General features: G+C 44.0%; 1 protein-coding gene across 1 annotated transcript in view; it reads right to left on the reverse strand.

The window, feature by feature from the left end:
- Positions 1-2,008: 2,008 nt before the first annotated feature.
- RRP41L (3'-5'-exoribonuclease family protein) overlaps positions 2,009-16,717 on the reverse strand; it is a 63,680-nt gene continuing 48,971 nt past the window's right edge. The window contains exons 3-8 of the mRNA XM_086512691.1: positions 6,457-6,568; positions 6,240-6,360; positions 5,905-5,993; positions 5,431-5,580; positions 2,548-2,665; positions 2,009-2,434 (exon numbers count right to left, since the gene is read on the reverse strand). Of these exons, the coding sequence (XP_086368817.1) occupies positions 2,579-2,665; positions 5,431-5,580; positions 5,905-5,993; positions 6,240-6,360; positions 6,457-6,568 (559 nt within the window). The 3' untranslated portion in view covers positions 2,009-2,434; positions 2,548-2,578. The remainder of the gene's footprint in view (positions 2,435-2,547; positions 2,666-5,430; positions 5,581-5,904; positions 5,994-6,239; positions 6,361-6,456; positions 6,569-16,717) is intronic.

The following is a 16,717-nucleotide window of genomic DNA, read 5'->3' on the forward strand; positions in this document are numbered from 1 at the left end:
TGCCCACCTTGCATTTACTTGTTCTGCTGATTGTAAAGGAGGATGGTTTGCACATCTTCAAGTCTGAAAGTGTAGACCCGCCTTGGTTTGTTCTACATTTTTCATGCATTTGCATGTTTTATGGAAGGGCATAAGAACAATTTCATCAAGGCAACAAGATGGGATATAGATCATGGTGGAAGGCAAAAAAGTACCCTTTTCATATTGTCAATCCATTTTTTTCTTATTTCTAGGCATTGATAGAGAGAGAAAGCAAACGGTTGGTATCAACATATAATGAGTTAGAATCAGGGTGGTCCATTGCGTGGATATGTGGTATGATCAAAAAATTCATGGCCTATATGGTATGTTGGGGCAAACGATGAAGAATGTAGCAACAGTTATTTGTGATCACTCAATAAGGCCAATGTGCACATATTGACCTCCTGTGCATTTAACAAATTTGGATGGAGAAACAAAAGCAACGGAAGTCACCTTGTCTATTATCGAGTAGGGGGCCTAATCTCCTCTCTATGCAAACCTATATAGGTGTTGTTTTCAAACCTATAATCAATTTTCCTATCATAAGAGATGGTGCACAGACTAAGCAACGCGTCCACCACTCTGAATCCACCTTGACTTTATAGCCACCTATTATTGTTGTCAAGCAAGATACAACAATGGACCTTACCAACAATTACTCAAATTGCTTAACCACAAAGTCGAATGGCTATACAAAGAAGTTCAGTTGCTTGCACAATTGAGGTGAATGGGTGTAAGCTAAACTAATAGGGGGGGGCGTGTGATAATGTCAAAGCTGTGTACAACCAAACTTAATACTCCACATAGACTAAGCAAGCACAAGAGCTCATCAACAAGTCACATTATGAAACATGCTTCTAGAAAATCTGCAATGACCAAAAATATGAACCTCACCTTGTTTTGCAATATAAAAATTATGCAGACATAATTGTCTCTCACATCCTAGCAAAGGTATGCTTTAGAAAACCTGAGACAGAACCAAATGCTTAAACTTCAAACACAATGACAATTACCATCAAAGTATTTATCCATGTTTCATTGGTCAAATTGCCTATAGTTTTTGTTTCGTTTGATGGCGACTGTTCCTCTTTTGCTGCTAAAATTGGCTACTTGTTAAAGTGAGCTAAATTGAAATAGCAAAAGTTCATCTCTTATGGTAGATGAAAAGAAAGCTATGGTGACAATATTGAAAACAAGAAGGGGATTTCCTATTAAAAAAATTTGTTGAAGAGAAAGTTGTTCTTTAGAAAACATTGATTGTATTTGGTTCAAATGCAAAACCGAATGGGCAACATTCCAAGCTCAATAGGCATTTAAATGTGCATGACCCAAGTGAATGCATACTACTATGGCATTTTAACACCTGCTAACCCAAGCTTCAAATGAACAAGAGAAAACGTATTTGTGATCGAGCCTACTCTTGTTCATAAAGTAGTTGAATACAGTGAGAACAGGAGTGAGGCTATCATTTCGACAACCCTGTATATCGCTATTTATAGCTTATGCAAGCAAAGCTCCGTGTTTACCATATATATCGCTATTAATAAGCTTGTGTAATCAAAACTTACATCTTTAAATGAATTTTTGAAGAACCTAACATTATCCAATCTTTTCCCATCTTATGTTTCCTAGTATCCAAATTTCCTTAGCTCCAATTCAATCTTTTCCAGATTGTTTATTTTTTTCATAAAAGGACGACCATGAAAAGCGTGGATTGATCAGAAAGAGCAAAGAATTCCATCAAGTGACCCAAGAAATGGGTTCAGAGAAGTATAGATTTTCCGGGTACCCAAATTCTATTTATAGCACGGAATGATGTTTTGGAGCATTTCATAACATGCTTCTAAGTCTATTACAACTCATGACTGCATGTGAAAATGTGGGTAGCAACCTTGTCTCTCTAGACAATCTAGCAAAACCTGTGTGTGTGTGTGTGAGAGAGAGAGAGAGAGAGAACGTCGAGCCATCTGAACCATCCCAAGACAACTTAGAGAGAGATTTGTGTGCACTTCACAATGCATTCAAAAGGATTACAGTTGTATAGAGATTATATTTGGACCATACATATCCAGAAAAAGTTCGCATTAAGCTACGTTACAAAACGTTCCCAATGAGAAGTGACTTGCCTACCTTCAGCCAACCTGTCTTTCATGAGCTACCTAGCCTTTTCACTGAGGGTCTTGTAGAAAATTTAGCAAAATTTGTTGCTGCTATTTCTACTCTGCCAATCAAAGGGAGACATTTAGTGTAATTAGTTTAGAAATATGCTAAGGTATGACCACCTCAATCCATGACAGAGGAATCGGTAAGAACTACAAAAAATGGGTCCGCCTAGTACAACATTTGTGGGAGCAAACAAAAAAGGCTCATTTCTGTCAAGGGCATCTGTGTTCCTCTAAACAGATATACGGAGCTGCAGAGCCAAAAACAAGATTTGACTATTTGTTACGCTCAAGCAACAAACCATCGAATGCTCTCCAATGAGGAAGTAGCAACCACTCACACAAAATGCTCTAAAGGACACACCTGTATCTGATCAGATTGATTATTATTCATTTCACGCTTCGGCACCCATCGACTCCTTCAAGGTTACTCTCATGAGCCCCGCCAGTTTATTGCATGCATCCAGACACAACTTCAACCCCTGCAAGAATATTCAGGGTAAGTAAATCATTCTCAACTCGCTCTTTACCTTAATTGAACCCAAACCTCGATATGAAGCAAAGCATCCTTAACTCACTTCATTACATCCCATATAATAAAGCTCCCCATTACATCACTTCATTACATCCCATACAATAAAGCTCCCCATTCATTTATATATGGACATCGAATTCACCTATGAAGGAAAGTGCAGCTAGTTTTCTTTTATGCAACCATGGCATACAAAATGTAAGCTCCTGCATAACTCTGCTGAAACACAAGTAACAAATGCAGTCACAAGGTGGTGGAGTTAACGCTTAATTCACTTGGATCCAAGCACATTTGATAAGAGATGACAGAGTTGGTTGATAGCGAATATACCATAACAGGTGCATCATGTCACCAAGACATCTGCTACCTCTAGACATAGCATCCAAATAAAGAAAAAAGAAGAAAAGGGGCTTTGGAGGAGTGAACCTAAGGGCTGAATTCACAGACTGGGGGCAGATCACACCAAATAGGTGTCGCTTTTGCTGAGGCCTGCCACCGAGAGGGCCGAGTTCCAAAAAACACTAGGGCTGAACCTGAAAAACGCTGAAGGGTATACCAAATCTAGCTCAGATTTGCAGTTCCAACAGTTGCTCTAGGTGAGGAGGGGCTGCCCTGCAAATATTCAGGAAGGGAACTCGAGTTTCCCACGGCAGAGAACCTTTAAATGGTAGGAAAAACGCAGTGTGCGGCTGCAAAACACAGACTTGACGCAATTTCCCGTGACAAAATTCCACAAATTACACCTCCAAGGAAGAAGGCTGCAAGTAAAGGTGAGAGATCCCGCCAAGACATGTGCAAAATACAAAGTTTTTCGCAACAGAATCTGCAACATCATTATAGAAAAATGACAAAGTGGCATAAAAAGCTAAAATTTGAGCCACCTTTACTTAAACACTTGCTACATCACGTAAAAAGCTACTAAATGGCCAAGAAAAATGGGCTAAAATGCATATGCAGGGCCATTGTGGCCATACAAACATGTTGTGCAACCTGGAAGGCCACCATCTGGTAATGACATATCTCCAACAGGAAAATCAGAGTCTACATTCTTTCTTGTCTACATCAGAGTTTTCCCCGACAAGCGGATGACATAGGACTACTTCGGTTACTTGATGCGGTAGCGACCGTAGCGGTAAGTTATGGGTAACGAGGGCTTTGCAGCAAAAATTGTTGACAGTGTCATAATTTAACCTTTGTTGGCACACGGGTGTTGAGGCCATGCTCAATGCCACACAGAGTTACTTTTATTGGCATGGGATCAAGGAAGATGTCAATGCTTTTGTGTGGACTCGTATGGTATGTTAGAAGATGAAGTATACATGCACAAAGCGCGAGGAATCCTACAACTTTTACCGATACTAGAGCGACTGCGGGGGAGTATTGCTATGGATTCTTTGATCTCCCTAAGACTTGGACTGGCATTGATGGCATCTGAACAATAGTGGATAGATTCAGCAAGCAGGCTCACTTTGTACTAGTGAAGAAGTCAATCACATGCCTACATTGCTCATTGCCTATCTTGTGCACCAAGAACAAGATCGTTGAGGCAGCGCCTTGGCTGCACTAGATCTTAAATCATTTTGATTGCACTTGATTCCCTCCCATCTTCATCTACTCGGATTCCCAAAATGCTATTGCATACAATCCAGTTGCTCGTGGACAATCTGTTCATTATTCTTTTGTTCATAATTGATTTGAAGAAGGCCATGCTTGCATGGGAGTATTTTTCTACCAAAGACGATGTTGCACATCTTTTTACCAAGCCATTTCCTCGACCTCTCCTGAACTCATCTAGGCAGATTCCGAAAAAGCTTCTTCTTCAGCATAACAATCAAATTATTCGTGGATAAGCTATCTATTACTATTTTGTTCGTGATTGGATTGAAGAAGCCCATGCATGCCTGGAGCATTATTCTACCAAAGACAATGTTGCACATCTTTTTACTAAGCCTCTTCCTTGACTTACTTTGAATCATCTTATTCAGCGTGTTGGTATCGGACCCACAATTAGTGCTAAGAGGTCATAGAGAGGGCTTCATAACCAGATGGTAACACTTGGGAGTGCATTGTATGCCTGTATTGCCCTGTGTGCCACTGCATATGCACTCTAGATGTTTAGCCCATAGGAGATGATTATCATTAACTTTGAGCATCCCCTTTTTTGGGCCATCCTCAAGTTTTGTAGTCAGCCTGCTAAATAAGTGACTGATTATTCTCAGCCTTTCATGCTCTCTTTGTTTTAGATGCAGTCATTGTCTGTGTGCCTCTACTTTGAAAGATAGAGCGTCACGATTGATAAAAGTCAAGTTGCGTTGTCATTGAAGATAAAACTGAACTTAAATTTATACACTACTGCTAACAGGCTACTCAATAAAATAAAATTCATTTGACAAATTAGAAATTATTAATGTCAACTAGAATGTTGAAGCTTCAGCAGAAATGGTTATGGGAATTCTTGTGTGACCAGTATTTTAGCCAAAAGATAATCCATTGCAGATGTATAAAGGGTCTATACGAGCACTAAAAAGGTACTGATACTGTAATTCTAAACGTTTTTAAATTTTTCCACATGGATCTCTCTCAATTGGCCTAACAGATGTCAAACTTTCAGGAGCTTAGAGAACAGGCATTTAAAAAAAACTCTTTCACAAATTTAAATTTTAGACAACTGATGCTTTCAGGATAACAATGAGCAATATGGTTCATCAGCAATACCTCAGAAAGCTTCCCTTGAGGCCACTCCCCTGATAACGATAGCTGAGTGATTTCATTTCGAGACGTCATGCACGCTAGCATCAAGCTTCCATCCTGGCTATTCTCTTCATCCAATGTTGCATCCAGAAGCAGCTTTGTGTCAAAAGAGCTCTGCATTTACTAACAACAAAATAAGTAAGATATTGGTACATATAATGACCGTAAAAGAAAGTAATTCCTCAGCACTCCACCCTTTGCCCTGCTCCTCTCAACTTCCCCATTCCCTAATTGATAGCTTCCAACACACCCATATTTCATGAGTAATGTACATAGTATTTTGGTCAAAAATATGTGCAAATTTTCATCCACACCCCTCTATTTAAATGAAGAGAAGAGGTGATGCTCATACAGATGCAAGAGAGCCATCCTACTTGAAAAGAGAAGCAACTTACTCTCAATAAGAGCTTTCAATGAGAAAAAGACTGTGACACTAACCAAGGAGACAGCTGAAACCAGGTCATACATAACAATTCCCGCATCAGCAAGAGCAAGTGATGCACACGTTATGACAACAGGAAGATCTCCTGTACAAAATTTTCAAAAGGAAAAAGCTGAAAGACCATATATCAAATCATGCACAACAAAAACATGATAGATGCAGTCTTGGCAAGAATGTAGCTTTTTTTGCGATGACCATTCACACGTTAAAAAATCAGTAAACAAGCGTACAGACCTATCTAGGAATAAACAGCAGGTCACAAATTCAGCTCTGCTTCCGATACAAGAAGACAGATGCGCCGCAAAAAGAGTTTTAACAATGATGAACCTACCGCCACCAGATTGCAAGACAAGTGCAAATACGTCCACAGTCGTCTTTGGAAAAGTGTGCAATGTGACGGCACCCTCTAGTGCTTTATATAGCATTTGCGAGTACTCTTTTTCCTCCACACCCTGTGAGTCCATCAATCAGACGATTCATACGAACAATATCAGCAACATGAAAAGCCCCAGTGAAGCACAAACAAGAACTGATGAGTTACAATCTACCTGGCCTGCCCTCCCCCGTACAGAACCAGCGAATGTTGCAAAACTCACATTGCAATTCAGGCGACCAATATCACTGTAGGCCTGTGCTTTCTTGCTTTCCCTAGGACCAAACCTGAAAAAGTACTCAACCCCAGTTTAGAGCAAACTGTGACATATAGAAAATGGAAGTGTAAAACAATATCAGACAATTAATCGCTTAGAAGCCAAACAGAGAGACCTGCGCTTTCTTGCTCTCCCTAGGACCAAACTACTCAACTCCAGTTTAGAGTAAACTGTGACATATAGAAAGTGGAAGTGTAAAACAATAGCAGACAATCAATCGCTTAGAAGCCAAACAGAGAGTGAAGAAGAGAAGTTTTGACATTGTCGGAACAATCCCGACCTCAAATATCTATCCAATAAGTCTTGAGCAGCAGAGAGATCTACCGAATGAGCCTTGAGAGACAGAGAGGCAGAGATGAGCGGATAGAGGTAGAGATGTTATGTCCCTAGACATCAGGATGGGCGCCTGCAATATGTCCAGCTAGTGTGAACGGCCCTTCGTGCCTAGCCGCCTCAAGGGGAAACTTTCCAAGAAACTTCTTGCAGGGAAGCTTCACTGCCCTTGGTGCTTGGCCGCCTCAAAGGGAAACTTCCCAAGAAACTTCCTGCGGGGAAGCGTAGTCGCCGTTGGTGCGTAGCCACCTCAAAGGGGAACTTCCGAAAAAATTGCCCCATTATGGCACAAAAAGCATCTCTCTCTCGTCCCCTATTCTTCATTAATAGCCTGCAAAATAAACATACTCTAGATTGTGAAATCCCTCTTATCATGACATACACAAACGGTAGCCGAGAGATAAGCTAAAACTTGAGACACACACCCAGCAACCATGTGATTGTCGCTAGCATCAACCTCCACACACAAGAATCCATGTGCAAGGAGGTTAAGAAATCCTATAAATATGACCGAGGTTGTCACAAGGCGGGCACCGCGTGCCAATAGAAAAGAACAGACTGAACAAACTCTTCGCACTTCAATAACAATTGAACTGAGAGAGAGAGAGAGAGAGAGAGAGAGAGAGAGAGAGAGAGACGACATGCGACACGGAGTGGCGGAATTCCACCCCAGAGAGTATTGGCCCCAAACCTTGCCCCCCTTTCGGTATTTCTTTATATTGCATCATCAAAGTACAAGCCGGTACTCCAGACTCTGCATCTTCTCCAGGAAGCATGCCAGAGAATGAGCCCTAGCCTCATATTTAAAGGCCCTTGGCCTAAAAAGTAGTTTACATGAAAAGCTTTCAAACTCAAAAGCTTCTGGTCCAAAAAGCAGTTTACATGAAAAGCTTTCAAACTCAAAAGCTTCTCGTCCAAAAAGCGATGCCAAAAGCTGCCAGCGTAAAACATTGAAATCCGTACAGACTGCCACGTCATCAGCCAGAGCAAAACGCAGAAATCTGCCCTTAGGGTTAGGGTTAGGGTTTTTGCAGTTTTAGGGTTTCTGGCACAGCAGAATTAGGGTTTGCAGGTTTTAGGGTTAGGGTTTCCAGAATTAGGGTTTCAGCAGTTAGGGTTTCTGGCAGAAATTAGGGTTTGCAGGTTTTAGGGTTAGGGTTTTCAGAATTAGGGTTTCAGCAGTTAGGGTTTTTGGCAGAAATTAGGGTTAGGGTTTTTGCTCTCGGGCAACCACGTCATCACTTCGTGACACTTCTTCGGGGCCCCATCGGATGAGGTCCCCATAAGTTGGTAGGACTTCTTCTTCTGTTACTTGTTCTTCTTAGGGTTTAGGCCCCTCGGCCGTGATCTGAAAGTTGGCTCTGCTCTTTACTCACTTGACACAACAATTTGTGACATCCCTCCTTCTTGAAAGAGAGTAATTGTCCAGGATTGCAGCATATCTGCAAAACAACTCAAGTTAGCTTTAAAAAATATACGAGGGTCATTCCGAGGGACAATCAGTTTGCTATTTTTTTGTTAAAGAGTTTGCTTCTCCTTTCGTCCAGTTCGGAACTCTTGATATGCTAGCGTAGTAAAATTAGCCATCACACTTAGACCGCACTGATCTTCCGCAAGTCTTGATGCACTAAAATTACATACCATACCCAGGCAATCTCATCCAATTAGGAATATTCAGTGGTTGGCACATCACAATGCAACACAAATGCTCACATATTCATGTTACAAGACATAGAAACATAAAGCCGCCGATGAACCCTCCCCCCGCAAATAACCATCCAGGTCCGGGCCATGAGCTGTTCAACGACTCCCTCATCACTCCTCCCGCAAATAACCTAAAAAGGTCCGGGCCATGAGATATAGAGGCCTTTTACAACCAAACGCCCCCCAAACCGCAGTCTGCGTCGTTTGGAGGTGCTGAGAGTAACCAATGCTCAGACTTCTTAATACTCCCCTTGTAAATAACCATGCAGGTCCGGGCCATGAGTATGTGTAACCGGCCCGTAGGGCGGTAGGCGTTGGCTTTCACCCGAAATTCTTTACTTTATACACACACACAGAGCACTTTGCAAAGAGAACCTGCTATGGGAATTAATACTTAATCACACACACAGCTCGGAAGCTAGAATGCTCCGAGCAGACGCCGACAACCTGTAGGCCCCAAAATTGGCGCCCCTTTCGGTATTTCTTTATTCTTTAGGAGGGTAAATTACAAGGTAAGGTCCTGGGAATCCTTCACGTGTATCCACCTAGATACCATTTGATTTGGCAAAATTTCGGCAGCATAACAGCCCCAAAACTTGCGCGAAACTAATTCCCCTGCTGGAACTCGCTTGCACTGTCGTATACCCTCTGATTCCTGTCCAAAAACAGTAAATTCAGCACGCTGTATTTACTGGTTTTTGCCCTGTTTTCAGCCCCAAACAGTCCCCTAACTGTCCTTTGCCAGTGGGGCACGATTCCCAATGATCCTGGCGTCCGTATGGCTGAAAAACAGTCAAATTACAGCGCATACACAGCGCTGATTTTACACCTGTACGGTGAGGTTATGACCCTCACCAGTGCCTGCTTTGGAGCAGCAGTTAGCTACCCCTGTTCCTGCTCAAGGAGGCTCTTGCCTCAGCACAAAAGCATGAACCCACACAACTGTACATCAGTCAAATGAGTAGCCCTCTTGTGGGGCATCACATAACTGCACGTAGGGGAGAAAGAGAGCAGTATGTAGCGTGCGGGGCATCACTCCCGTCACCATACTGTGCATAGAGGGCAAGGTAAGCATTCCATAGCTTCTGTACCTGTTGCAATCCGCCTGTGGCTGAAAATGGCGCCCCCTTTGATGATATGCAGCTCGTTTTTGCCTCCCAGAGTGGCAGAATCGCTCACAAGCTGACACATCGCCCAGTTTCCGAGTTTGGGCTTTCCCTGCTAAAAATATCTCAACTGGTGCGTCAGTTGACTTCGCGGCAGAGTTATAAAGTGTTCCCCTAGTCATACCGAAGGTAATGACGCGAACACATCTCGTGGCCCAAAATAGCAGTTCCCTAAATTTTAGGAGATGCTTCCGTTGGGCTCCCACTGGTCTTCTGACCATCTATCCTCATTGGGACCGCATCCAAAAATGCAATGTGGCCCAACTGTCGGATACTTTTTGTTGGAAGTCCCACCTTGACTTTACGCCTTAATTGAGTTCACTTCCTAGTATCCACCAACTTGCTAAGTGCGACGGGGGGACCTATATGATCTTGCTCTGAGCCTAGACATCCTCTTACCATACGAATTCCAGTGCCGACCACTTCCCGTATGCGGGTGAATCTACCGTTCACATTGGCCATACAATGTCCGACCGTTTGCTACTTCAAGAAGAGGGTCTTAAACAAATAAAATAAACCCCATTGGAAAGAAACCAACAACCAAGGTTAGCAGTTGCCACATCTCTGTGACATGGTTAATAACTGCCACGTCCTCGTGACATACCCCCCTCTTGAAATCGCAAACGTCCTCGATTGCATACCATAAATACATGCCACTGATGATCTTGTGCTATTAACACTCTTTTATCATCGCATGTATCCGCAAGAAAGGTCGTAACATACATAGATACAAATGACTTAATGAGGCCTTCATACTTTTTCCATCTATGGCACTGAATTCATATGTACATTTGATGTACTAGCTCTATCATTACCCCTCCTTTGCACACGTTGGGTTGGGGCATAAGTAGGCTGTAACCCAAAGGCTTCAAGGTAAAGCTGCAATACATTTGGTGACTCTGACAGTTCATGCTCTTCCATCCACTTTGCATCCATAGGCGGATAGTTCTTAAACTTTACCAAATAGCGTCTTGCAACTTGTCCTTTAACTTTTCTGTCCTTATGTGCCAAAACTTGCTCAGGTACCAAGATCTCATCAAGTTCTTCAACTTCTGGCTGATCCTCAACTGGCATATCTTTTGGCACATCACCCACGAAGGGTCTTAGAAGACTCACGTGAAACGCATTATGAATCTTCCACGCATCAGGCAATTTCAGCCTGTAAGCCACATCGCTGATCTTGTCAAGCACTTGAAAAGGCCCATAGTAACGCATGCTGAGCTTAGGAAACAGCCGTTCCTTACCCTTCATCTTCTTTAACCTTGCCTTTTCGAACCTTAAAAGAACCCAATCACCAGGTGATAGTAGCAATTCACGACGGTGACGATCAGCAGCCTTTTTCTGTTTTGCCTGAGTCTTCTCCAAGGCAACTTTAATCTTCTTATACATCTCATCCAAGTTCTCAACATATCGATCTGCCTCAAAGATCTTGTCCTTTGTATGCAAAATGGGAGGAACCTTTTTGCCGCCTTCAACAATTTCAAAAGGTGCTTTGCCAGTAGACGAATGCACCGTATTATTGTACGCATACTCAAGCATAGGCAAATACTGTTCCCACTTGCCCTTATTATCTGACACAGCATTTCAGCAGCTCTAAGACAGTAGAATTGGCCTCTTCTGACTGTCCATCAGTTTGTGGATGAAACGAAGACGAGAACTTGAGCGTAGTACCCATGTTCTCAAACAATCCTCTCCAGAACAAACTGGTCATGCGAGGATCACGATCACTGATAATCGATTGTGGCATACCATGGTACTTAAACACATTGTACATGAACAAGCGTGCCATCTGATCAGATTTTATCTTCTTCCTGACAGGGATAAAATGGGCCTGCTTGCTGAACCTGCAGATAATGGTCCATATACCATCATTCCCTGTTGGTGTCCTTGGAAGATCAAAGATAAAGTCCATAGCAATGCTTTCCCATGGCTTATCCGGAATCGGCAGTGGTTGTAACAACCCTGGTGCCTTTTGCCTGTCAAACTTGACCTTTTGGCAAACTATGCATGCTCGCACAAAGGCATCCACATCTCTCCTCAAGGTAGGCCAATAGAAGAACGTCTCTACCGCTTTAACTGTTGCATCAATGCCACGATGCCCTGCATACGGTGGGACATGACTCTCTTCCATGACCTTATGTCGCAGTGGCCTAGTGACACAAAAGTCTGCCATGCATCATCATAAAACCATCTCTGAGGAGGTAGTGCTCGTGATGTTGCCCCTCTTGTAACTATTCAAAGATCCTTGCAAAATCTTCATCAGCAATATACTGTTCCTTCATGTCATCTAACTCATGATGATAAGGAATTGACACAGCTGAAATTTGTGGCTTTCTTGATAACGCATCAGCCACAACATTCTTCTTGCCTTCCACATGCATAATCTGGAAGTGGAACATGGAAAGAATGTTTGCCCATCGCATATGCTTTTCGGATAACTTTGACTGTGTCAAGAAGTATCGCAAGGTCTGATGATCTGTTTGGACAACAAAATCAGCACCTAAGAGGTAGTGCTTCCAACTAGAAAGCGCATGAATCACGGCCAAGAGCTCTTTCTCATAGACTTGCATAGTCCTCTCTGGCCCTTGCAAAATTCGGCTTTCATATGCTACTACCCGTCCATCTTGCATTAGCACTGCTCCGATGCTACTGCCACACGCGTCACACTGGACCACAAATGACTTCCTAAGATCTGGCAAAACAATAACTGGATCTGAAGTCAACTTTTCCTTTAAGAGACTAAAAGCTGAAATCTCTTTTTGGGTCCATCTGAAAGTGACCTCTTTCTTTTGCAATGCGTGAAGAGGCGATGCTATCTCTGCAAAATTTCTGATAAACCTTCTATAGTAGGAACACAATCCCAAGAAGCTTCTGACATCGTGCACAGTCTTCAAGTCTGGCCATGTCTTGATAGCTTCGACCTTTGCGGGATCCATTCTAACACCATCCTTTGAGACTATGTGGCCCAGAAAGTGGATCTCTTCGAGGAAGAATTCACTTTTCTTAGGATTGACAAGTAACCTGTGACTGCGCAGCTCTTCAAACACAATGGTCAAGTGACCCTATGCTCCTCTTCATTCTTCGAATACACAATCATGTCATCGAAGAATGTTCCAACAAACTGTTGATGCGAGCGGAAAATCCGGTCCATCATTCTGTTGAACGTGGCAGGAGCATTTGTTAGCCCAAACGGCATCACTAGAAACTCATAAAGACCAAATGTCGTTCTAAACGCAGTCTTGTGCACATCCTCTGGGCTTATACGAATCTGATGGTACCCACTCTTCAGGTCTATCCTGCTGAAAATTACAGCACCCTCTAAACGATCGAGAATATCATCAATGCGAGGAATAGGAAACCTATTCTTGATGGTATTCTTATTCAACGCACGGTAATCAATACACATGCGCCATGAGCCGTCCTTCTTCTGCACTAGGAGCACTGGGGAGCAAAAGGGTGAAGAACTAGGCTGAATCAGCCCCTTCTCTAATAACTCCTCAACCTGGCCCATAATCTCTTTCTGCTGCGCCGCACTAACCCTGTAGGGAGGTCTATTTGGTGGGCTACACCCTGGCACCAAATCTATCCGATGGTCCTCAGGTCTCTCTGGCGGCAATTGCGACGGTAATGAATCAGAAAAACAGTCACTAAACTTTTGCAAAAATGCTGACCTTTCTTTATCTAACACAGATAAATTTGACTGATCCCTATCTGAGACATCACGTGCAAAAATCAAGTACACAGAAAGATGATTCTTTATTACAGAAGTGATAGCAGAAGCAGATACAATAGGGACTGACTCTCCTTTAAGCTTTACATCCAAGATGTGAGTTTTGCCCCTATGCTGTACAGTGATCTTTTTGTTGTAGGCATCCAAGACTCCATGCACTCGGAACATCCACGGGATCCCCAACAAGGCGTCACAACCTTCCAGCGGCATGATGTAAAACTCTTCAGTGTCCACATACGACTGAATATGCAGACGCAGTTTTCCAATGATAGGAGTAACACACTCTGAGTGGCCAGGACATGCCAACCCTGCCTCTACTGTGTACCCCATCTCTTCAGCTTTGATGCCGAGCTTCATAGCTAACTCTGGTGAGATAAAGTTGGCTTTGGCACCTGGATCAAAGAAGATGAGTGCCGTCTGATCCCTAACTTTACCCCATGCCCTGCATAACTCAGTGGCATCTGTGCTGGGCCTGTCACCCACCATGTCTGGCACTAAACCTGCCGTGGGTTTAGGCTTCTTGCCTTTCTGGTCTTCTTTATCCTCAGAGTCAGTTGGCCTTTTCCTTTGTGGACAATTGATAGAAATATGACCAGGCTGCTCGCATATAAAGCATTTGTTCTCAGCCATTAGGTCCTTCTTTTCCTTGAGCGACTTGCGCACAAAAGGCTTTCTTTTTTGTTTCTTTGCTTGCGCTCCAGAAGTCCCAGCTGAATCTTTGTCTTTGGTGGCCTGTTCTGACCCCTGTGATGCATCAGGAGCCGTTTTCACAAAGGGCTTCTTCGCTGAATTTTTCTTTTGCTGCCCTCCTTTATCACTGCTCGGAAATCCACTGTCCTCTCCTTTCAACAGGGCAAGACCAGTGTTCGCAACTTCCATAAGCTGAGTAAGGGTAGCCACTCTGTTCTTTGTACAGTAATCACGAAGCCCTTTAGGCAGCCCACAACAATACTTCTCTATCTGCTCTGTCAGTGGCACAAATCTGTAGGAGGTCACTGAGAGTAACGCTTTACAAAACCTCCTATTGTACTCCAGCAAGCTCTTGCACGAAGCTGAAGTAAGCTGGTGCCAATCTGTCAGGACATCGGCTTCAAATTCATTTGATAGCCAAGCAGATGCAAACATTTGCTTGAAGTAAACCCAAGTGGCGGGTGCCTGTCCTTGCATTAACAATGTCGTCCACCATGTAAGCGCATTGTCCTTTAAGAAAGTGGCAGCTTTCCTGACCTTCGAGGCCTCTGTAAAATTCCCTCCCACATAAGCTGTATCAAACTGCTGGAGGAAAGTGAGTGCCTTTGTCTTGTCCTCGAAACCACTGAAGGTACTGAACTTTACTGCTGCACCACCCTCTTTGTAAGCCTTCGGCTTCTCTAGTGCCCCCAAATTGTCATACGGAATGGTCTGCAACATGGGCACTGTACTAGGCATGATCGGCACGTGTTGGCCATTCACATTTTGCGTCAGAGGTGCGATATCTGGCTGCTGTCCAGAAAAACCAGCCATGCCAAAATGAGCCTGTGGCACCCCAAACTGGCCCTGGTTGCCGTGGAAACCTTGCTGCATGCCGATAGTACCATACATGGGGTTTGGCATGATGCCTTGCATACCCCCGAACACTGTTCCTGGCATGTACGGCTGACTTCCAGACGCATAACCAGCCATACTTTGGAACACTGATCCACCCCCGAAATACCCAGGATGTACCGTGGGTGGTGGAAAAACTGAGTGCATAGCCTGGTATCCAGCTCCCTGTCCATTCAAGACAGCATGCTGGCTCTGAAAGGTGGCGGGCTGAACTGGCATAACCTGTGGAATAGGCGTTCTAGCCACCTGTTCAAGCACGGGAGGAACCTGCTTTGGAGCCCCCGACTCCGCAACATGCGAGTGTTCCCTTTCCTCCTGCGCCTCATGAAGTACCTGGGCTTGAGCTTCAACAAGCTCCGTACGCGGCGTAGGTTGTCTATTTTGCTGTTGCACTGGTGGCGCTTGCAAGAATTCCATAAACCTCGGATTCTGCACCAGCTGCGAAAAGACATTCACCGCGGCAACTAACTGAGTCTTAAACGCATCATCCTCGAGTTGCCCTGTCATAAAGCCCTGTACTACTGGAGGGACATTCACATTGACAGGAGGTACAGACTGACGTGGCCGTGAGCTCTCGCCAATCTCAAAAACCATAGGAATCTCCTGCCTGTCCTTTGGAGAGGAACCCTCTTCCATAATTCCCTTCCCCTTGTCGGCCATAGTGTAATCCCCGCGTTCTTGCACTGTGTCTTTACCCTGAACAATCCAGGCTCACTCTTTGAGGAAAAAGTGATTGATATCCCGGCAACGGAACCATGTAACCGGCCCGTAGGGCGGTAGGCGTTGGCTTTCACCCGAAATTCTTTACTTTATACACACACACAGAGCACTTTGCAAAGAGAACCTGCTATGGGAATTAACACTTAATCACACACACAGCTAGGAAGCTAGAATGCTCCGAGCAGACGCCGACAACCTGTAGGTAGGCCCCAAAATTGGCGCCCCTTTCGGTATTTCTTTATTCTTTAGGAGGGTAAATTACAAGGTAAGGTCCTGGGAATCCTTCACGTGTATCCACCTAGATACCATTTGATTTGGCCAAATTTCGGCAGCATAACAACCCCAAAACTTGCGCGAAACCAATTCCCCTGCTGGAACTCGCTTGCACTGTCGTATACCCTCTGATTCCTGTCCAAAAACAGTAAATTCAGCACGCTGTATTTACTGGTTTTTGCCTTGTTTTCAGCCCCAAACAGTCCCCTAACTGTCCTTTGCCAGTGGGGCATGATTCCCAATGATCCTGGCGTCCGTATGGCTGAAAATCAGTCAAATTACAGCGCATACACAGCGCTGATTTTGCACCTGTACGGTGAGGTTATGACCCTCACCAGTGCCTGCTTTGGAGCAGCAGTTAGCTACCCCTGTTCCTGCTCAAGGAGGCTCTTGCCTCAGCACAAAAGCATGAACCCACACAACTGTACATCAGTCAAATGAGTAGCCCTCTTGTGGGGCATCACATAACTGCACGTTGGGGAGAAAGAGAGCAGTATGTAACGTGCGGGGCATCACTCCCGTCACCATACTGTGCATAGAGGGCAAGGTAAGCATTCCATAGCTTCTGTACTTGTTGCAATCCGCCTGTGGCTGAAAATGGCGCCCCCTTTGATGATATGCAGCTCGTTTTTGCCTCCCAGAGTGGCAG

Source organism: Adiantum capillus-veneris, chromosome 5, assembly GCF_014529385.1.
Source record: "Adiantum capillus-veneris isolate H3 chromosome 5, ASM1452938v2, whole genome shotgun sequence".
In the NCBI taxonomy this organism is placed as follows: Eukaryota; Viridiplantae; Streptophyta; class Polypodiopsida; order Polypodiales; family Pteridaceae; genus Adiantum; species Adiantum capillus-veneris.